We start from the raw sequence: 24,047 nt of genomic DNA on the forward strand, positions 1-24,047 counted from the left end.
CGACTTCAGCACGTTATATGCCAGTTAGTTGGGGACCATCAGACCTGTGGAATTAAAGGGAGGGCAATTCAAACGAACATTCATGTCGCGAGGACTATTCTCGAAAACTCTCGAGCAGAGGGAAGCCAGGTAGCGATGATTCAAATTGACCTGGAAAAGGCGTTTGACAGAGTATGCCACCGGGTGCTGTGGGAGGTTCTAAATAAAGCCAATGTAGGTAACATTGTTTTTGAAGGAGTCAAGATGGCGTACTCAGGTTGTACGACGCGTCTTGTCATTAACAATTCCTTGTCAGAAAAGATTAATGTCCTATCTTCTGTGCGACAGGGGTGTCCCATGTCTTCCTTATTATTTTGTCTCTACCTTGAGCCGCTCTGTCTAAGTGTTATCAGAAGCGAGCACGTTGAGGGGTACACAATGGGGAACGTGGAAGTGAAAGTACTGGCATATGCTGATGATGTTGCTTTTTTCTGTCAGGACAAGACTAGCATTTCAAAAGTTTTAGATTTGTGCAAAAGTTTCTGTGATGCTACAGGTGCTAGTATTAACAAAAATAAATGTCTCGGGATATGGTACAAGCAGGGGGGCGATGCGCCGGTTTTTTTTGAAGGGATTCATTGGATATGTTCCCCGGGTAGATACCTGGGAGCTCCTCTGGATCACATGGAAAAGAGTTCGCCTTACTGGGAAGGTGTGATAGAGGATTTGAAGGAACGCACGAGGAAATGGAGGGGTCGTAACATGTCTATTTTCACCAGGGCTTCTGCTTGTAATATTTTTTTAACCGCGAAGCTTTGGTACGTTTTGCAAGTGCTATACTGTGCGCGCTGCAATATTCAAAAAATGCATAGAGTTTTTGCGCTGTTCATTTGGCAATGTGCTGGAGAACCGATGCGACGAGATAACCTTTTTCTTCGTCCGCTCAAAGGCGGTCTTGGGCTGTCTCATTTGTTTCTTAGGCAGTTAGTATCGCGTTTTATTTTTATGAGAGACCAGAGACACCCATTATTACAAGTCATGTTTCAAACGAAACTTACCAGTCATTTGCCAGAATTTTTTGTATCGTCCGTTATCGGTTCCCCAGCAAAGATGGTTGGGTTTGTTAAGGAAGTAGTTGCCGCCTTTCGTTTTTTGAGTGTACGGTACTCTTTGGAATACTTGGCCACCGTTAAAAGGCGGACCCTGTACCGACACCTACTAGAAAGTGTTTTTCCTGTACCTGTTTATCGTTCACTATATGAAAACGGACCTGGAAATGATGTGTTATGCCGAGTTAAGAAGATGAGAATACCTCCATCCGCAAAATCTTTTTTCTTTCGCCTACATTCTGAAACGCTGCCGGTAAAAACCTGGCTTTGGGAAAGAGGTTTGCCTGTTCCTGGGGGCGTTAACTGCCCACTATGTAAAGTCCCGGAGACAGTAGAGCACTCCTTTTTGTACTGCTGGGACGCTGTTTTTCTATGGGATGTTCTCAAGAGGACTTTGAAGAAAGAATTTGTCATAACATCCTATAATATACGTTTTCTGGCTGTTGAATGTGAAGATAATGTTCCCTATGATCTTTTTATGCTGCTAGCAATATTCAGTCTCTGGAAATCTCGCATGTCGGTTAGACATGCCGAGCACCCACCGAAAGGGGCAAGAGCATTTTTGATTGAACTGGTAACCCAGGTGAAGAGTGTCTATGAATACAGTGAGAGTTTGCCGGAATGGGCAAACCTATTTGATGATGTGATGAAAATGAAAGAATTTTAATTGTACGTCTGCCTACAAGTGCTGGGTAGTCGTTTTTATTGTTTTAAAACGCTGAATAAAGAAAAAAAAAAAAAAAAAAAAGCGCAGCTGACCAAGAAGGTAGCGCACTCGTGGTCTAACGATTATCGCGCGTGCTTTCCATGCTGAAAGCCGGGTTCGATTCCTGGCCGCGGAGGCGCATTTTTGTTGACTCTGTAAAGTAATGTTCTGGTAAATTCGAGAAACACGTTGCTTGATCGAGGTCAGAATGGTTCTACGCGCCGAACTTTCTACGCCGAACGATCCAGAAACCCACGAGGGTACATAAGGGATTCCGCAAGGCGAGCGGAGTCAGTTCTCGCCTCAGCGTTCAACTCTGCTGCAACGCCGACTTCGACGCCCGCGACGCTCTGTTATTATTTTTTGTACCCTTTTATTTTTGGCACAAGTTCGCCACATTAAACGTTTATTTATTCCTGTTTATTTCTTGTTTTTTTTTGTCACTACCCGTGACATTTTGGTGGAGGTGCAGGGTACCGCATGCCCGTGCAGCGTTCCCCTCCCAGGGCCCGCAGTGCAAGCCCGATTCCAAGCCTTGTGAGAAGACCACTCAACGCGGAACCTGAAACTCGGACCAGTCGCCGCACCCAAGTTCTACACCCGGAATACGGACTTCTGCCACCCAGGACCAGGCAGTCAACGAGGCCGACGATGGACGATTAGCAATCGCAGTCTCCGACCGCCGCCGCCGTCATCTACCTGCCTGTTGCCCAGCGAACCCCGACGACCTTCCATGGCGAGACCCACGAAGACGTAGAGGACTGGCTTCTGCACTACGAACGTGTAGCACGCCATATTGGATGGACCACTGAGCAGCGCCCCCAAAACCTCTACTTCTCCTTGGAGGGTACCGCGAGGCAGTGGTTCGAAAACCACGAGGCGTCGCTTACGTCGTGGGACACCTGTTTTGCTGGCCTGAAGGAGACATTCACGAACCAGACACGACGACAGCGAGCGGAAGACCTCCTTCAAGTACGAACTCAAGGGCCCAACGAAACGGTCACCAGCTTCGTTGAAGACGTCCTCCTCCTGAGCAGCCGCGCCGACCCTCAGTCCATCTAGGAGAAGAAGCTGCGCGTCTTGATGAGAGGAGTGAGGAGTGACATCTTCGGTGGCCTTGTTCGCAACCCACCAATTACTGTCGATGAATTCGTCGCCGAGGCATCTAACATCGAGCGGGCCCACTCAATCCGAGTCACCCACTACAACCGGCTCGCCGGCACGCCTGCTGCTTCGAGGCTGATGTCTTCCCGATTCGACGAGGGCGGCATCAGCGCTGACACTCTTCGTGCAATTTTCCGCGACATCGTCCGGGAAGAGCTCAGGAAGCTGCTGCCTGCTGCCAACCAGTTGGCTTCGCTGTCGATGGCCGAAGTGGTACGCGAAGAAGTTCAGCGGGCAATTCAACCGGAGACTCCTGCCAGCGTGGCCGCAGCCGATGAGCCGACAGTGACCTACGCCGCAGTGGCCCGACGACCGCCGCCAACTGCTCAACATTACCCGGTGGCGCCACGACGAGACCCACCAACGCAGGCGTACCCCCGACGCAACGACAAAGTACGTCACTACGACCGCCGAGAACAGCCGGCGTCAAGGAAAACCGACGTGTGGAGGACAGCGGATCGACGACCCATCTGCTACCACTGTGGGGAGGCCGACCATATCCACCGCGGTTGTCTTTACTGGCAAATGGGCCTGCGTGGGTTCCGCTCGAACGACCCACGCCCGAGGTACGGCGAACGCCCTCGCGATATCGAGGAGTACCTCCGACGCTCGCCCTCCCCAGTGTCGCCTCCCCGCCGTGAAGCCCGCTCCGCATCGCCACGACGATCAGCGTCCCCAGTGTCACGACCCCGCCCAGAAAGCGTGTCTCCCCTGCGTCGCCGGGAAAACTAAGTGCGGCAACGCCTGGAAGTGGCGTTGCTGAAGACGACCGTAGTAAAGAGCCTCCAAGAACGACGTAGCGCTCGACGCTACGGATCACAACGACGTCCCCGCATCGGTGTCCAACAACCTAAACGTTATAATCGACCGCCACGACGCATCGGCACTTGTGGACACCGAGCAGACTACTCAGTCTTGAGTGGGAGGCTCTCTCGCCGCCTGCGAAAAGTCATGACGCCGTGGGATGGACCCCAAATACGAACCGCCGAAGGACATCTCATCACTCCAGTCGGGAGATGCACTGCTCGCGTCGAGATCCACGGTGAAACGTGCCCTGTTAAGTTCGTCGTTCTGCAAGAGTGTTCGAGGGACGTTATCCTCGGAATGGACTTGCTCTGCGAGAATGACGCCGTCATCGACCTCGGGGCAAACCAGTTGACGCTGCGAAAACCTGTTTTACCGCCGGTGGAGACCAACACGACGTCAACCGTGATCCGAGTTATCGCCGACCATGTGAACCTACCGCCGCGGTCGAATGTTTTCGTCACCGTTATAACCGACTCAGCAATGCACGGTGAAGCTATTCTGGAAGGCAGCGTCCAACTGCTCCTCGAAAAAGGAATTGGTGTCGCAAGAGGCGTAACAGATCTCCAAGAAAAACGTACAACTGTTCTTGTGACGAACTTTCGAGAGGAGCCGCAGCACCTAACTAAGGGTTCCACCGTGGGCCGCGTCGGGGAGCTTCAGGCGCCAGCCGTGGTCACCGCAATCTCCGAGGAAACCTCTTCGCCACAGCAGAAGAGCACGACGCCGCCGCCGCTCAACATCGACCCCGAGCTCCCAGCTACGAAGCGCCGGCAATTGGTTGATCGCCTTGCCGAATACAGTGACTGTTTTGCCACGACATCGAAGATTCGCCAAACACCAATGGCGAAACATCGCATTGTTACCGACGTCGACCCACTTCCTGTCCACCAGTCGCCGTATCGAGTCTCCTTAAAGGAAAGGAAAGTGATTCAAGATCAAGTCCAGGAGATGCTCGACGACGACATCATTCAACCCTCAAAGAGCCCATGGGCGTCCCCAGTCGTCTTTGTAAAGAAGAAGGACGGAACCCTGCGGTTCTGCGTGGACTATCGTTGACTGGACGCTGTGAAGAAGAAGGACGTCTATCCGCTCCCCCGCATCGACGATACATTAGACCGACTGCGCCACTCCCGATATTTTTCGTCGATGGACCTGAAGAGTGGTTACTGGCAGATTGAAGTCGACAAACGTGACCGGGAGAAAACTGCCTTCGTTGCTTTCGACGGACTGTACGAATTCAAAGTGATGCCATTCGGACTGCGAGCACTCATCGAGCACCTAGAGGGACAAGGAAGCGCCGTTCCCCGCGGTTTTGTACGAACACTGCCAAACTTCTCCATCCGACAAGACGTACTGTACAAGGAGAACTTCAGCGACAACAACACGGCGTGGCTGTTGGTGATCCCTTCCAGTCTTGGAGAAGAACTTTTTCAAGCCTGCCACAATGACCCTAAGGCGCGACACCTTGGTTACAGCAGGACTCTTGCAAGGATACGCGAAAAGTACTACTAGCCCAAACTTGCGAAGAGTGTACATCACTACACCCGATCTTGCCACGAGTGTCAACGATGGAAGAAGCCACCGACGAGACCGGCAGGCCTTCTTCAGCCTATTGCGCCGCCATCTGCCCCATTCCAGCAAATCGGTATGGATTTACTGGGACCTTTCCCACCGTCGACGCAAGAAAACCGATGGATAATCGTCACAACCGATTATCTCACGCGGTACGCCGAGACAAAAGCCCTTCCATCAGGAACGGCTGTTGAAGTCGCCAAGTTTTTCATCGAGTCTATTGTCCTCCGGCACGGCGCTCCCGAAGTCCTGATCTCAGACCGTGGATCCTCATTCATGGCCCAGCTGACGCAAGAAGTCCTTCGTCTCAGCCTCACCAGCCATCCTCGCACCACGGCGTACCACCCGCAGACCAACAAGCTGACGGAGACACTCAACAAAACCATCGCCGACATTATATCCATGTACGTGGACGTGGAGCACAAGACATGGCACGAGGTGTTGCCGTACGTCGCATTTGCCTACAACACGGCCGTACAAGAGACCACCGGAGTGACACCCTTTCAACTGGTGCATGGGCGCAAGGTAACGACAATGCTGGACGCTATCTTGCCCATCGAACCGGCTGTCGACGTACGCGACGACGCCCAGATGGTTGCCTAAAGGGCAGAAGAGGTCCGTCAGCTCGCCAGACTCCGGATTAAAGCCCAACAACGCGTCAACACTGGACGCTATAACCTTCGTCGTCGGGACGTCCACTTCCAGCCCGGAGACAGGGTTTGGGTCTGGACTCCCATTCGTCGCCGTGGTCTCAGCGAGAAGCTTCTTAAACGCTACTTCGGACCCTACAAAATCATCCGACGCCTCGGCGATCTGAACTACGAAGTTCTACCCGACGAAACGCGCCCATCCGCAAGACGCCAGCCACGACCCGAGGTGGTGCACAGCGTCCGGCTCAAGCCGTATTACGAACGATAGAACTCTGGACTTTCGTCAAAGAGTGAACTGTTAAGTGCGACTCGCGAGTCTGCTATCCTTTTGCTGTGGATCTGTGTTTTCGTTTTGTGCTGCATCGGGACGATGGTGGGATAATGCCGCGAGCGCAGCTGACGAAGAAGGCAGCGCGCTCGTGGTCTAACGGTTATCGCGCGTGCTTTCCATGCTGAAAGCCAGGGTTCAATTCCTGGCCGCGGAGGCGCATTTTTGTTGACTCTGTAAAGTAACGTTCTGGTAAATTCGAGAAACATGTTGCTTGTTCGAGGTCATAATGGTTCTACGCGCCGAACCTTCTACGCCGAACGATCCAGAAACCCACGAGGGTACATAAGGGATACCGCAAGGCGAGCGGAGTCAGTTTTCGCCTCAGCGTTCGACTCTGCTGCAACGCCGACTTCGAAGCCCGCGACGCTCTGTTATTATCTTTTGTACCCTTTTATTTGTCGCACAAGTTCGCCACATTAAACGTTTATTTCTTCCTGTTCATTTCTTCTTTTTTTGGTCACTACCCGTGACAATATCAGTTCTTTTGATCGCTCCAAAATTTCTCTTTCGAAGGACGATAGAATTCGCCACTACTGTGAAGGAAAATTCTGAAGTAGAGGTTGCCTGTAATCCGCTGCTATCCGCTAGTCCCATGATACGCGAAACGACACCATGGCGAGAATTGTGCAGTGAACCAAGTGAACGCGCAGAATGCTTCTGTTTTTCTGTGCTACCATTTTTTTTCAATCAACGTATTTGCAGCTTTTTGGAAGCCTCAAAAAATGAGTTTCATATCTTTTCTATTTTTAATATTGACTGTGCGTCTTCAATGACCCACGACTTTGATTAAATTTGGTGGTCGCGTCAAAACCTTAGAAAATGGCCCGTGACCACAGAAAGAGTGTGAGCGCGACTCAAACCGACCAGTTCTCGATCCGCGGTTTTCGGGCGTAAGGAAACCCAATTTTGAGCGGGCATTTCTGTTGTAGGTAGTTGGACTCTCATATGTCACGTACATCTAAAAACCTCGGCGAGCATAAATACCCCGTCAGTGTCCCTTTAAGACGTCGTAAGAGGCTTGAAAACCGGTCTTCTATCTCTCCGTCCTACTCAGTCGCAAGTGTGTGAACGGCGCTAAAGAGTTCAGGAAAAACGCCCCCCCCCCCCCCCTTCTTTTCACTTCAGCTGAGTGATGGCAAGGAGGTGACCATCCTCTCCAGCGTTCGCTGTGCTGAAGGAAAAAGAGTTGGGAGGAGCTTCCCCTGCAGGCCGTTTGAAACTGCAACGCCGAACAATAGTTACGAACGCACAATAGAGGCGTAAAACCTGACGAGACATGAAAGCTCTTTAAAAGGACGGGTTAAAGGTTGTACAAACAGGATACTTCAGAACTAGTAAAGCAACACTTCTTCGCCATATGAGTTGGAAGTTGAAGTCCGGTCATCCGTCTTCTGTTTGCACACGAACTCATCTCTGTTACGTCGCGCCGCGGTGGTGTTGCGACGGGCGCACTTCCGGTCCAGGCTGTGGGCGGAAGTCACCATGGGCGACGTGCATTCCTGTGTTACTTTGGAAGAAACCGGACAAAACCCTGCCTTCTCGTCTAATTTCCGCCACTGGGGCTGTACCAAAAGAGTCGGGAAATGTTTGAAGGTCAGTTTTCATGCGTTTTCTGCCTGATCGGTTCGTCCGAGAACGTGAATGGTGGTCGTGAAAAAGGAAACACAGACGCCGTCGGACCACGATTACTTGCGCGGGAAGCACTTTGAATTGAATTGAAGGATACTTGTAGTCGTCAGATTTATTTGTTTTGTTCCAACATGAACGCGGGAAAACCGCCTTGTTGCACGGACCACCTGCGGACTACGTTCAGTGCGTCATCGAGTTCACACGGCACCCTCATCGTTCGCGTTGTCGTCTACTTCCTCAAACGTTTCTGCCTGTCGTCTGCTCGTTCAAACGACAGTGGCCCGTAGACCAAACATTGACTCGGTAATTCCGATAAGAAGTGCAGACCTTAAAAGACGTTTAAGTTTGAAGGGTGCTTCGCGTAAGTAGGCTCGATGTAAACAGTAGAATTAAGGAGATGTTGACAATTGTTACCAGTGACCATCACCGACTTGTTATGCCTGATTCACTCGGTCCGATTCTGCTTGCGATTTTCAGCATCGACTTCGACATCTGAGCTGCGGTTCAGGCTTTTGCAGCCTGAGCGACGCCATGACTGCAAATAGCGAGCAGAACCTCACATTGTGAATCAGGTTTTAGCGTCCATTCTGCGGCGTCCGCGCGGAATGAATCGTCGCATGTTACGCCAAGTTTTGCGGTGTAACAAGCCTGTTTAATTTCGCTGAGGCTGCTCAAGTAGTTAGACATCGCCAGGAAGACGTTGAATCAACAATGGACCTTTTCCGAGAAGCGTTCTGCGCACGCGCAAGCGCCCGATGCCAAGCGGCGGAAGTCGGACCGAAAAATCGAAGAAATTCGGAAGGAGGCTGAATATCAGCGAATAGAACACGTAACTGTAGCATATATGTCATTGTGTTACACAAAAAAAAGAACGTCGACGGAAAGGAAAACACGACGTTTTGGTGGACGCCACGGATGCACCTCTTTCAAGTCGCGTTGGGCAGGCGCCACTGCTCAGAGAGCGAAGAAACTGGTAGCGTAGCTCCCATTATCGATTGGTAGCGCAGGTAGGTCACTTCCTCGATTTTAAGTTCGTGCAGCCACCGCCTGGTGACGTCGGTATGTGGAAATGTCCATTTCAACGCGAAAAAGAGCACGGAGACTCAGGCCGACGCCGACAACATCCTATTCCTATGGTTTGTTTATGGGTGACGGCGAGCTTCCTGCCCACACCCCCATAGCGCATGCGCGGCGTCGGGGCGCTCCGGTTTGTTTGTAAACATGAGCTGGTGTGTACATACACCAAGCAAACATCACGGCTTTCCTCCTCGCCTCAACTCATCCGCTTTCGTGTGACGTCGGCGCCTGTCCATCTGTTTCTGCTGCGCCCTCGTATCCTTCCCTTCCCTGCTTTTGGGATAAGACTTAACAGCAGCGGAGGCCTTGAGCGATTGACCGACTGTCAGCAGAGCCTGCCCGTGAATGTTCGAACCCACATGATGAGCATGCACTATGCCTCCGTCAAGGAGACAAGCGGACAGTAGCAAAAAACGAACTTTCATCTCGGCAAAAAAAAAAAAAAAAAAAAAAAAGAGACGGATGGCGGAGATGTGTCGTTTCGCGCGTCCTGGAAGTTTCGTGTTTGGGCAGTATTTTACACGCAAAAACAAACCCAAAAGTCGCAAGCAAGAACTAACTAAATTTAACGCATGATTAATAAAACTAAGAGGTTAATCATTATAAACCCGTAAGTCAGGTAAATATTCCCCTCGCAGTGTTTCATTGTATAGTTTATAAGAAACAAATAAATAAAAAGGCGCACGATTATTTTGTTATGAGGGAATAAAAAGCTTTTTTCTCCTATTGTTTAGACGTAATTTTTGTAGAACCCAGCATAATAAGATAGAAGATATTTCCTCCTGTAGCAGCTGGCAATCAACATGTGATTGAATCCGTTTGAATATCTTAATAGTATCAGGGAACTGAAGCAACTTTCAATGTTTTACACAAAGAGAGTGATTAATGGTAAAAATGTTAGCAAGTAAGGGTCCGAGAATAGAACCCCGAGGAGCGCCAGATGATATATATGATCTCGCTAACCCTTAAATATATGACTGAAACCACAAACCTACCGGCCAACGCGACTTTCCGACACCTTGTGCACTAAAAAGTCATGGGGCACCAGGTCAAATGCATTACTAAAATCAAAATAAATGGCGTTGACCAGGCCACGGTTGGCCACAATGGGGCCAGAAATACTTTTGGTTTCAACAGTTTTACTCTCAAGAAAACCGTGTTGTGAGTCATTTAATATTTATATGAAATAACTAGAAAGGTACACTTCTACCACGCTCTCAATCAGTTTTCAGAATGCGGTCAGTATTCATAATATTTTGATTTTAACTCGAACAGACTTATGTAAACCCAAAAAAAAGCGTGAAAGGTGCACTAATGCTGCCTGTGGGGATGAGTTCTAAAACTATGGGGCTCATATTATAATGGGCTAAAGGTCACAACAAGCCAGATAATCAACTAAAACTTGTTAGGTAGCTTTTTAGTAAGTGATAATGAAAGTATGTTTCAAATTAGAAACCTGCAGAGCTTCATCGAACACTACTAAATTATAAAAATTTAGATGGACGTATTGCATAATTAAAGTGCGTGGCTTCGCTAAAGTCACCACCTGTGCAACAGCTGTAAGGCTGGCGGTGCGAAGCGTGGGTGATTATCATCCGCGAAGCCCAGCAACAAACTGTATTATACATTGTTTCACCTTGGCTTGTCGCAGAGCGAAAACTACGGCACCTTCGAACCAATCAGAGTGATGGTTGTGAAGATTGACGGCCCATAAAGGCCGACGTACCGCCTTAGTTCCCTGCAGGGAAATTGATCCTCTTAGCGTCATACTCTCGAAAACTGCGAGGGGTGCCATGTTGGGGCATGTTGCGTAAGGTAGACTGGATACGGGAAAGGAGGTAGCGATAGCAAGAGGAAAGCGCGAAGTGCACGTCGGCCTTTAACAAAAACACGGGGGCGAGAGCGTAACCCAAGCAGATGAAGAAGAGGGGAAGGAGGAACTGCCTTCTTAAGCCGAACCCTCTTGTGTGTCCCAGACGTCACTGTGGTCGCCCTGGGAGATCAGCCCGTTACTCAAAATTTGTTCAAAAGCGGCTTTTTTCTCTCTCCTGCTCCTAGCCTTGACAGCACTGCGCGCTACAGACTAAGAACTAGTAAAGTCACGTGTCTTGCTTCGACGCGCTGATTGGTTCACTCGGACCGTAGCCCACACCGTTTGTCAACGTGTAGTGAGGCGGTGTATAGTTGCAGATTTTTCGAACGCCGGGAGGCTGCGATGGCGGAAGGTGTTTCTTCATGGAATAAATCTCCATGTTATCGCCTACACGGGATTTTCAGTTTTAGGTGTTTATTGGCAGAGGTGATGCATAAAACATCTATTTTTCTGCACTAGTGCCTACCTGTCATTATCAATCAGATGTAAATCATTCGGATAGGCCTTTTTTACTTGCGAGTCTCCAACTGAGCATCAAATTACGTTCAAATTACGTAGCACTGAAATTCTTATTGTATTAAAAATCACGCACGATACTAGCAGGGTAAGACATTTCATTCCAGTCCTGTGAATTTACCTTTTTTGTCCAGATTAAACAAATGTTGATTGTGCACGACACTGGGTTCTGTTTGGAACACTCCTTTTTAGTTGGAACAAAACTTTCGTGCCAAGAGTGTCCCTGTTTTCGTGGACGTACCAATGGATATAAGCCTTTGAGGCACCGATGATTAGCAGCGAATTCAGAGCACGACCTCAGTAAACTGAAAATGCTACATAACTTTTCGTTTATCTTACACATATAGTACGTGTCTACATTCCAATATAAATAAAAGCAACGCAAAATAAATCTGTCGAAATACGCCTCTTATGCAGCTTGTTTTATTCTAGATTCCTGTGTTAGGCTACTTTGATTGATCTGTTCCTTCTTCCGCTATAAAGCAAACTGTACTGCTTTTCTTACCCCTTAAAGTAGCGGAAAACAAGACAATGTCACATTAACCTTGATGAAGTTTTAATTTCCTTACCTCCCAGGGCTGCGGGACTCCTGAGAATGTAACATTGCGGCTCGCTGTATACCACATACATGTCTATATACTGAGGATTTTCCTGAGAACGGAAGAAGTTGTCGAGGATACTTTCGGTTAAATCATCTTCTTCTGTACTCGACTGAGGCTCCGCAGCAACACCTGCGTGGGAAAATCATTTTTGCAATGAAACTGCTAAATAGCACAAAAACAAAAATGCTCCAGGTTTGTCGAGCATGAAACCTTAACTTACCCCTATCAGGAAATGGAGTACCTCTGGAATAGCACGTGGCGTTATCATGCTGCACGTACGTGTAGCTTCCTGGGGGATCTGGAGTAGCACTTGGGAGTGTTCCTGGTTTTCGGGTACAAAAACATTGTATCGCACTTTCAAAATAGTTTAGACGATTACGCAGCTAAAATCTTCAAGACTGCACACTAATACTGACCTGGCAGTGAAGCAAAGCCGCAAAGTAACTAATTACAACTATGTACGTTACTGTAATTAGTAACATCTTTCTAAACTAAATAAGCTGGAATAAATTGTTCGTAACTATAACGATAACTTCGTTATAACTTGTAACTTGGCATAGTTACATTTAGTTTTCGAATTTTCACTTTGAGCAACATCGCCGAACACTTTAAATCTGGAGAAGCAGCTGTTCGTGCGAATGCTTGACTTATTACTAGATTCATTTTATTTGACCCTCGAATTTTGTTAATATTTAGTGATAAATATAAAGCCTGACTTGACTGAAAATGACAATACAATATTAATGGGGAGCCTCCTGGTCATTAGTTTTGAAATTCAAGCAAACGGTTGCCACTTTCAGAAATTTGACGCATGCGACGATTGTCTGAAACAGGCTAAGGTATAACCACAGTGTAGTAAATACAGCAAGTACGAAGATGTTGAGCGAAACCCGCTAAACCTTCTTCGCTGCAGCTGTTTTCCAGTGCAGAACAAAATGACAGAACATATTTAGATTCAAATAGAGCGAATCTGAACAAGTTTTAATTCAAGGATGCCAGCGAGCCGCTTAAGAGCTGCCATGTTTAAACCTAGAGAGTATAGGGAAACAGAAAGACAGGACAACACGAATCTCCAAACACAGCTGGAGTTTATTTTACAAAACACAACCTTCAATTCACAAACAAGAGACAGGAACCCAAGCAGACCAAAGAAAGACATGGAGGATAGCGATGACGTCAGGCGTAACTAACCGGAATACACGTATCCAAAGAGGGCTCACAGCAGCCTCTAAACCAGATTCCGCAACAAAGAGACGATAGATTGCACCGTGCGACGGACAGAAACTGAGGACAACTTGGGACGCAAAACAGGGCTTTCGATTGGTCCTGCCCAGTGACGTGGTATTGTGTTATTTTCAGCAGTGCCCTTTCGACAGAATCTTACACTTCAAATCAGGCTGGTATTCTGCTGCCCTCCTTAAGCGTCGTTTGCCCCTTAGTTCTCGGCAGTTTATCTGTCGTGACTTGCGTGGTAGCAGAGATAGTGTGCTCACAAAAAACAAACGCTGGTATTTATTGCCAAAGAGATAATGAAGTCTCAAAGAGGGAGGTGTTACCTATGCTCCAGGTGAATTTTGCAGGCTTGGCATTTATAGAAAATAGAAAAACCTAAGGTGGAAACATCATCTGCATTTCTTTTCTAATTTCCTTTTGGCAGAAAATTTTGTACGAGAAAATGTATTTTTTAACGTTGAAATGTTTTTTGTTATTTTGATGTGTAATTGTATTGTCTATAGAATTGCCTTTTCTCGATATCTAGCTTAACTTGCCCTATGGGCATTCGACTTCACATTAATACACAACATTTGTGGAAGGCAATTATAATATTTCTTTAAAACATTTTTTAATGAAGTCACTTTTTTTAGAAACTTAGGAAACGCAGGATACTATAGAATTGGTCTATAAGGCTGAGGCTTTGAATTTATTCATTTCTATTGGGGGGAATAAATCGCCCTAAAAATTGGAATCACCTTGGATGAAGGGTTAAAACGTTTACACTCCCAAGCCGTATCCACCCTCCCCTTCCGAGCGTTACGTACCTTTCAAGTTTGCCCGTATAACGTTTTCAAGCGGGTAGTCAGTTTGACTTAGAGCTCTCACTTGTATTGTGGTATTCTCGCTGAAATGTAAAGAAAAAATAATTACGAGAAAGTTAAATTTCAAAATGTATGTAGGGTCAGCGCCTCGTTTTATCGCACGAATTTCGGTCCCAGCCGGACGAGAACCACATTGGTTCTCTCCCTGTTCTAACGTCCCTCTCTCTTCCTCAGCCAGTGTTTCTTTGCAATACGAGCCAGATGACAACGCCTGTATCTTTCCCGACATACGTCATCGCCAGTGGCCCCACGCAATGCCGCTTGCCTCGAGTGAGCATCACCTCCAGCGCCGCTTGCAGTATCTCACAACGAGCGCACCCTAGCACGCGATGACGGCCTAAGATGGATCCATCTGGCGCCCTGCGGCGAGAGCGTCAGCGTATTTGCCGCCTAGGGAGGCTCGGGGGTCCACAGTGACGTAGTGCGCCGGCGTTGTCTTCTTGTTCCACGTGGCATTGCTCTTTCGGCACGTCGAGCAAGCGCATACATATACTCAGCGCATCGCCGCTTCTCTTCGGCTATCTCCTCCTCGTGCAGCCTGCTCCTTCCTCTTGAGAGGCGTTGTGAAGACTACGGCGCACTGAGTGGGCGCCTCCTAGCGCAACCCGCGGATGTGTGCGATAAGGAGACGAAGACAAGAGGTGTACCTCGCTCTCCTGCTCATGTTCACGTCCTTCCATTTATTCGCTGCGATTTAGTGATGGGAGAATGAAAAAAATTAAAGCCATTTACAACTCTCTGTAACGCCGGCAGCACTTGAGGAGCAGGATGGAAGAGTACTGAGGGGACGGTATACCCCTCCTCCCTACTCCTCACCCCGTCATCCTGCCTGCTACTCCGCCACAAGGGACACGTGGCCTCACGTGGCCCACGTGACCCCCGTGAGGTCACGTGACCCCCCTGAGGTTAAGTGACCCCCTTGAGGTCACGCGGCCCCCGCGAGGTTACGTGACCTCAGGGCGGTCACATGATCTCAGGGGGGCGGTCACGTGACCTCATGGTTACGCCGACGCCGCTCAAGCCAGAAACGGGCGCCTAAGAGCTGCGCTCTAAAATACCTCGCTGTAGACGTTAGCAAGTACGGCCACTGGGCGCCGCCATCTTGCTGCTATTGTTGGCAGATCGACTGATGGTGAAGCACTGCTGAGGCGTTTCCACGGTTTCCAGACTGGTTGCCCAACAAGATGCGTGGATGAATGCTAACGGCTGTTCCCTTCATTTTGGGCGGTACCTTGCGCCATGCGCCACCTAGCCGAGAAGTTAAGACCCAAAAGCATGATTTCTTCACTTCGCCAATTTGCCATGTTTCTGCAATTTCGTAACTCTCACCAGACGATGTGGCATATCAACAAGGCGTTTTCCATCCACCGTGGCCAGACTAGCTTTCGAAGCGTGGCCGGTTGCAAACGTCTATTAGCGGCGAGATGTTTTGGTGGCGCCCTCCTATGGTTCCCCCTTGTGACGTCATTACCTTGCCAACAACAAGTTCAATGGTGTTCGTAAATAGCATCGTGGAAGCCTGAAATCATTGCGCTCTCAAAGCAACACTGTCAACACCGTCGAAATCAAAGTTCTTTCATTCCTCTTATTTCCGTCAATGGTATACCCTTTCCGACGTCATAGTCAGCTTTTGGGCCAATCGTGGAAGGCCGACCACAGCGACGCTTTCGGTCGCGCACGTCGCCAATATCACGCGCTCCTTGTTCGGCCGAATGAATTATTTCTGACTGCATGACAGAAATATCATGTTTTTTGCTCTTAGGCGCCCCTTTCCGGCTTGAGCAGCGCTGCCGTCGCCGTCGGCGTAGCCAAGGTGACCCCAAGGTCTCGTGACCCCCAGGTCTTGTGACCCCCAAGGTCACGTGACCCCGCCCAAAGTCACGTGACCCCCGAGGTCACATGAACCCCCAAGGTCACGTGACCCCCCCGCCGAGGTCACGTGACGCCCCCCGCCGAGGTCACGTGAGCCCCCGATGTCGTCATCGTCACTGATGACGTCACCAGCATCCACATCGTCATCGTCATCTTCACTGATGACGTCATCGTTACTGACGACGTCATCGTCACTGATGACGCCACCGCCATCCGCATTTCATCGTCAGTGATGACGTCACCGGCATCCGCATCGTCATCGTCACTGATGACGTCAGTGACGTCATTGATGACGTCACCGGCATTCGCATCGTCATCATCACTGATGACGTCACCCACATCTGCATTGTCACCGTCATCATCACTAATGACGTCATCAGTGACGTCACTGATGTCGTCACCGGCATCCGCATCGTCATCGTCATCATCACTGGTGACGTCATCAGTGACGTCACTAATGACGTCATCGGTATCCGCATCGTCATCGTCACTGATGACGTGATCAGTGACGTCACTGATGACATCATCGGCATTGTCATCGTCACGTGGCCCCCCAATGTCACGTGACCCCCCCCCCCCCTCCGGTCAGTTGCCCCCCGCCCCCCAGTACCCTTCCCTCCTCCTCCGCAAGAGCTGCGCTCTAATTCGGCGTTACAGGGAGTTGTAAACGGCTTTCACTTTTTTAATTGATTCGTAATGTTTTCTTCTTTCTGCTTTCTGTACCTTACTAATTGTGACTCTGTTCAAGGGTCTGACGCCGACACCTTGCACCAAACAATCTTTGTGTCTGGTAGAGCAATTCGCTCGCAAGATCATACGCTTTAGCAATAAAAAAAAAATTTAGTTTTTGTTGTTCCAAAAAGACTCGTGGCCTGTCGGCGCGCACCGCCTCCCCAACTATACTCTACGAGGATGCCGCCGTTGGTTGGCGCCTTCAGCGAGGCTCTTTTTGCGGACATTGAGGGACGACGGACCAGCCACCGAGGGGCGAGCCAAATGCGGTGACCGTCGTCGCCTATGAGCGCGCAGGCGGGCTTTCGAAAGGGTCGCATCGGCAGTCATCGGCAGCCGTGTGAAACCCGTTTGAACAGCTTCACAGTGCGCTCCACACCGTCCCTCTATCAGTCGTCGGCCTGCCTTCACCGCACTGTGGCGTCCGAAAGCTCAAGCTATAGCGCGGGAACGCTGGGCACCACAATGCGGACGCCTTCCAGATGCAGTCACCGGGGCCGCAGAGCAGGCTAATGAGCAGTGTTGTATGCGGTACCAATAAAAGAAGCAACAAAATAGGTTACTTGCAATGAAAAGAACGCGTTGCCGACCTACGTTACGTCAAAATAAAAATAACGCGTAAACTTTGCCGTGAATAGGGAGCTTTCGTAGACGGTTTCCGCTGTACCGCAATGTTCTCCGCAAGCCGATACGAGATCCGGGATTCTGCAGGCAAGGCTAGCGCCGCGCATGCGCAGTAGTGGCGTCTTCGTTGCAGAGAGCGGAGCGGAGGTGAGAAAACGGTCTACGAAAACTTCCTATTTATTAGAAGTAACGCAGGATAGTTTAACGTAACCTTTTTTAATTATGAATTAACGCGTATTACTCTTTTCACGTTACAGGCATGCATATGCATATGCAAGAAAAATTAGGTCAATCCCGAAATTCAATATAATGACCATATCTTTTTCGGTTGCACCTAAATACTCACAAAAAGAAATGCAAAAAAAAAACGCAAAAGAGCAAACAAAATAACTTAGACGCTTGGCGCTTAGAAAGACGAAAATAGTAGTGTATAATTTTGCTTAAGTTTTGGGAAGATATCTACCGTGTAAGGTAACTGTTACCCATTAGTCTGAATAAGTAACCTAAGTACGTTACGCGTAACCGTTTTGAATAAGTAACGAGTATGATACGACGTTACCGATAAAAGTAGCGCATTACCGGAAACACCGTTACAAATAACGAGTTACCGCCAACAATGCTTACGAGCAACTTTCGAACTGCCGTCAAGTGCGCTCTCCAAGGAGTATCCCACTCTGATGTTTACTCAACACTTGTTGCTGTCCGCGACTCTTTGAACACAAAGGCACTGCGCCACGTTTTAATAAAAACAAAATAAGAAAACGAGGATTTATTTGCGTTTCGTTAATTGCGGATATTTAAGCCGCCATCGGTGATAAAAAAATGTTTTGGGTGCGTTGTACGCGAGTTGCTAAAAATTTTACATAGCTCGGCGAATTTTGTACTGCGAGGAACAAGGCCAATAACCTCATACGCTTCGCTAAACGGCTTGATTTAAAAAAAAAAGTGATCAGAAAGTCGTTTCGTTATTTCGCAAACTTGATCATTTGCCAAAGGTCTCACAGGCGACCACAGCTAGCGCTCAATTCATGACGTCATGTACAAGAATTTTGCCCGACAATAGTAAGAAAACTGAAAAAGCTTAACGTTTTTTGTTTTTTTTTTTGCTACCTCGCTAGACAAATATCACAGTGGCGATGTTCAGGAAGTAACCTTGAAATGTGCCAATTACCCTTCTGCTATCTTTAGGATCGGGATGAAGGTTTCCAGTCGGCTCTGTTTAGTATAAAGTGGACTATATCAATTTAAGCCGATGGAAGTACCTTTAGTTTTCTCGAAAGAAAATGTGCGTCTTTAAACCATGTTTTTATTTTTTTTATGCTTAAAGGGGCACTGACACATCAAAATCGTAATTTATTTTATTATCCGAAACGATTAAAAATGATGCCGGGACATTACCCTCAAAATTCGAAACTTGGGAATTCAGTATTCGTGAATTAAAAAAACAATTTCCAAATGCCGAATTTGAAGTTCCCGCGCGATCCACGCCAGTGCAGTGAGTCAAATTTTGCGGTCTCCTGCGACTCGACTTTCTTTCGGACCTCCGCACCACGCTGTGAAGCAAAGCGCCGTTGCTACCGCGACCCGAAGAGAGGAGGAGGTGAGAAGGCGGGATAGAAGGGAGCCGGCGCGGGAAAAAACCGGTTTCTTCGACTCGGCGATAAGCCTCTGCTCGAGCGCCGCCAAGTTTTCCGAGGGAGAACACAAATCCAGGAAGCGACATCACACCGAAATCTGATTTTTGGTATTTCAAAAAGAAAGGCCGTAGTGCTTTCGTCATTGCGTTAAAAAACATGTTTTACGATTGCCGTTATTAAATGTTATAGAAATGTCGCCTACAAAGCTTCTAAATTTCCTGATTTTTGACGTCACCGATCAAAAGAAGCGAGGAGGTGAGCGCGGGAAATATAAACGCCAAAAATAAAAAGGCGCGCGCGCGCGCGGGAAATTTTTTTTCGCGATGCGTTTTTTTTTTTTGCGTGGGGTATGACTACAACTTGCATTGTTTTAGACAATAAAAAAGAATACGACCTTTGGGATGTCAGTGCCCCTTTAATGGCTTTATAAGGGCACGTGAGCATACGAAAGAGTTGAAAGTGACATATTTTTAAGGGCGGTATATTAACTTTCATGGAGAATTACCGCCCCATATAAATATCGCCTGTCTTGGGGCACCTTTTGGAGAAGCAACCTATTTTCAGTGATGAATAGATTTTTGTACAACCACCCCATGATATCCGAATGGCAACACGGTTCTGTACCTGAGAAGGGTACGCTGCTGTTCTTAGTTGACGTGGAAGATTATTGTTTTTGGGCGTGTCAAATGCCTTTGATCCCGTTAATCACTCTATTCCGCTGCGTAAATTATAAGTTTGAGTTTTGGGGACCCTTTTATTCACTATTGTCAGACATGTTATCTGGACTATCACCGTGTGTGCAAGTGCGTCGGGAAGTGAATAACCTTTGTTTTCTGCGAGGGGGGGGGGGGGGGGGGGGGGTTCCACGGTGTTCTGCGCCATCGCCCCTTTTATTTATGCTTCGTTTCAGCTTAAGTGCGGGCGCAGCCGACGCTATTCGCTAATGGGACCAAAAGAAGCCGCGTGGAAAGCTCAAGTCACTGGGCCTTTTTTGTTTGTGATTGGTTCAGCAATGATAGAACACGTAAAGAAACACGACGAACATCTTGATGCTATCTTTTTAACGATGTCTGGGTGGTACCATCAGCTCGTAGCGTCGGCCGTGTATGGATATATGTCGGCCGTGTATGTCGACAATCTTGTTTCTGTCATTTCTGGATGTATGCGCTATCAAAACGCTAACGACACTTTGTTGTTTTTTTGGCATATTAATTTTGACAGCGCCCTTAATAATTTGGAAACTAATGTCAACGAGGTTAAGCATACGAGAGCTATGTTGACGCACTTCCGTAATCCTCTAAAGTTCGGTTTCCTAGACACGCCCTTTTTCTTGCTCGGTGTAGAATATGTCCTGTATTTGTGTTAGTATTCAATGGGACGGTAGCACAATGTACGCAGGGCTTGTGTTTGGACAGATATACTGGAATAAGCACATGGCCCACAACTGTCGTGCCTTCCGGTACGCATCTTTTCTGTTATATAATATTAGCATTTTTTTGTTTCCTTTGGCGTCCCAACAATTCTAGTTCATGCCTTGGCCTACAGTGTACTCAGGTACGGGGCGACTGTGTTTGCTCACGGTGCTGGGCTGCGGCATGCCGAGGTGAACAATCTTCTCAAAAATGCATTTTGAAAAGCGTGGCATATAACTCAGTATTCTCTAACTGCACGAATATTTTTAGCGATATCGAAATGTCGAATTTTTATTGCTTATTCCGGAAAGCAGTCGTACTCCAGTATTTCTGAACCCAGAACTGTAGCTTCATATAAAACGTCTTGCTCTTTAATACAGGCCGCCCGTTTTAAGCGTCCTCGCTGTTTCACGAAGTATGGGATGGGAACTGGAGCTTATTATGTTCCGGATATTTTCAATCAGGTCTCAGCGTCTGCCTTCCTTCTAGATTCGAGGGCAAAACTAAAAGAATGGCTCTGCTGCTCTATTTTAGACACAGTGTTTCTCCTCGTTTAATTTTCGGTTCTGAATCAACCTTGAATTCAATGCTTTTCTTCATGTTGAATTTGTTTTTGAATCAGCCTTGGACTCAGCGTTTCTATAGATCGCTATTTAACATGTGGTATTTGATTTGTACTGTTTTATTGCTGGCTTGCTTTTTGGTGACTTCCCGGGTGGGACCTACAAGCCAATATAGGATTTGCCGTAGCCGTCAGCCCTCCTTAAGCACGACGCTTGCAATTAATATTATTATCATTATATTTTTTATAATTATAATATAATTTTAATTTTATGTTTTCTTCTTCCACTGTGAGAAATAGGGCTGGTAAGTTTCTGCCATTCGAGCTTTTCTGCTGGACATTCTCGGGAAACGAAGGAGGGGAAGTAGGTCGAACTAAGGCCCCTGGTGGAACGGCCCTCGACGCGATTTTGCGAACAATGACAATTGTTCTCCCCCCTCCCAGAGATAATCCGCGTAGGGCCCTCAAACATCTCCAAAAATAGTTGTCCGGGTTGGGGTGGGAAACGGATCAGTGGCGGGCGTTCCTCTGTCTATCGGTAAACATGTTATTTGTGAGCGTGAAAAATGCATGCCTTTCGGCTATCTTCTGTTGTTAATTAATTTCGACAGCTAAACGCTTTGTCGTTTGACACGCGGCTAATCGAACGGCGCCGTAAAAACTTACCGTAAAAAAAAAAAAAAAAAAAAAAACTAACATTCCAGTCGCATTCGTTCTGTCACGCGCGTACCCAACAAAAATAGTTTACTGCTTTTTTTTTTCAAATGTAGTACAATGCTTCCCAGTCCTCGGGAAAATACATGCACCATGAAACACAAAATGCAGTGGGAAAAGACGAGAATTTAGCCGCCAGCAGTATTGGAACCTGCGCCTACACAGGCTGCACCTGTGTAGGCGCAGCTAGGGTGCCTTCATGTGCGCTTTGCTTGGGGTGATGACATCTGGCCATTTTGTTTCGAACGCTTATTTTTATTTTTTGTTCTGAAGCGCGTGAAAGAGCGTGTCCCTGCACGCGCTCGTGGCGCTGACTGTGCTACAGCGACATTTTGTTTCCTGCGATTTCTTTGTATTTTGCCTGTGAGCGCGTGCTGTCGGTATCGGGTACTACAAACGATGGCATCACCCTAAACAGGACATTGAGGCACCCTAGGCGCAGCCTGTAAAAGTATACAAAAGTAATGCGAAAGTAATGTCATTACTTTTAAAAGTAATTTGTAATGGTAATTAATTACTTTCTGGCTGTGGTAATTTGTAATGTAATTTAATTACATTTCAGCAATTTTCAGCAAAGTAATTAGTAGTGTAATTTAATTACAAAATATGAGTAATTTGGCCAGCTCTGGTTCCTGGACACCTAATAAAAATTATTCTTGATTCTTGATTATTATTATTAAGATTAGTAAAGTACTTACTATATTTCTTTCTCTGGATTGTACAATCCGATTTTGTAAGTGGCGGTCTTGTTGGTTTTGTCTGTGATATTTGCTCTTGCGTTTAAACATTTCTCATGAGCGTAATCGCCGCTGCGAAACATCAGGAAGTACGTATCTTTCGATGTTTCTTCCAGGACCTGCAAACGACAAAACAAACCATGTCATTATTTCTCCCATTATTACAATAAGACGCATGGTAGCGCAAAAAAAAGGCACTCACTCAGATTTAAGCATTCGTATAGTGTCGACAGTAAAAATCAGGCATTGCTCCACTTTATATTACAGCGAAGTAACGCTTATGCACGAAGTAAGGAGCGAATCGAACACATGTTTCTCTTACATTGGTTTCAACATGATTACAACGTGAATGTGGACGGGTCATTTCTGTGTTGACAAGCGCGTATTTGTGTGGCAATACAACATAAATATATGCTATAAGAAAAAATTCTGCACAGACGCAGCGAATCTTAAACATCCCCAGGACTCACAAAAAAGGTACGATTTTTCCGTAGTACTAAATGTATAACCCAAAATTTAATTTGCGTTCGGCCATCCCATATTTCTAGGCAATGACAGTTAATGAGTGTCTAGCGCTCCCTTGATTATGCTTACTCCTAGCCTAGACTTTCGTTGTTTGTTCGTTCTTTTTGGGTAAGAAAGTAATATGGTAGTTCAGAAAAAGATCGGGCGATAATGGAAGCTTTTTTTTTTTATTTCGTGTTCGTTACTGTGCGTCTATTTTGGTTGTCTGTGTCAATAATATGGGCGATCCTGTGTACAAGAAATGGTTATCGCTCTTGCATAAAACGGGGGTGGAGTGCAGCATCCTCCGGTGACTACTAAGCTGGTATCACTTGCAGCACAGAATCTTGTCACAGGGGCAACATGGAACGGTCTGCCGAACGCAGCACACTGCTCGCACCTGTTTTGCCTGCTCTGGTCCGCGCATCCGCGATGCGAAGAACCACTCGCTTTTTCTTTTTCCTGGGTCTTAATTCATCTTAATTGCTTCATCCTATATTGACCTTATGCATGCGGCCGTCTTTGCTTTGGACGGACTGGTTTGGACCGGACTGGACTGGCTCTTGAGGCCGATGCGCGGCTCCCGTCGTTCTTTCGCTCCGTTCTTTCGCTCGTTACGCCCACTTTCCCTCTTACCTGAGAACGAAAGAGTCACTTGGTTTTGAGGGGGGGGGGGGGGGGACCAAACCATCCCTTCCCTCCCCTCCCCCCCTCAGGGCCGAGGGTGGACGGTGCTCTTTGTATCCCTTGGGCGCGCCGGCCAGTGTTTGCCCTGCCCTGTGGCTGCTGTTTCAGAAATGGGGGGGGGGGGGGGGGGGGGGGGGCAAAACACATGCCTTGCCGCCCCCTTTCTGAGAACTGGGGGTAAGGTGTTAACCCCCCCCCGGATGGCGCGCCCATGCAAAAAGTCGTCCCGCAGATTTCCAATTAGCCGCCGCTGTTGGCATGCACTCATCTTACGATGGCACCGGGACGTCACATAGTTTCCTTTCCTCGGTATGCACTACCTACGCGACAACGTAAAAGCCAAAGGCAGCGACGACACCGTTTGATCTAAACTGCCTGCTCCCGGGAGGAAAGATTGGCTCTTCGAAGACATCAGCATGCGAACCGCAGGCGGCGATCGACAGAAGGTGTGGCGG

The 24,047-nt window shown here is 47.8% G+C and overlaps 1 protein-coding gene across 1 annotated transcript in view; it reads right to left on the bottom strand.

Annotated features, from left to right (window-relative positions):
* LOC120843295 overlaps positions 1-24,047 on the bottom strand; it is a 58,496-nt gene that overhangs the window by 18,511 nt on the left and 15,938 nt on the right. Inside the window, exons 2-5 of the mRNA XM_042293957.1 lie at positions 22,363-22,520; positions 14,055-14,134; positions 12,236-12,337; positions 11,983-12,144 (exon numbers count right to left, since the gene is read on the bottom strand). Coding sequence (XP_042149891.1) covers positions 11,983-12,144; positions 12,236-12,337; positions 14,055-14,134; positions 22,363-22,520 — 502 coding nt within the window. The remainder of the gene's footprint in view (positions 1-11,982; positions 12,145-12,235; positions 12,338-14,054; positions 14,135-22,362; positions 22,521-24,047) is intronic.

This window comes from Ixodes scapularis, unplaced genomic scaffold (genome assembly GCF_016920785.2).
Source record: "Ixodes scapularis isolate PalLabHiFi unplaced genomic scaffold, ASM1692078v2 PGA_scaffold5__190_contigs__length_132052651, whole genome shotgun sequence".
Taxonomy (NCBI): Eukaryota; Metazoa; Arthropoda; class Arachnida; order Ixodida; family Ixodidae; genus Ixodes; species Ixodes scapularis.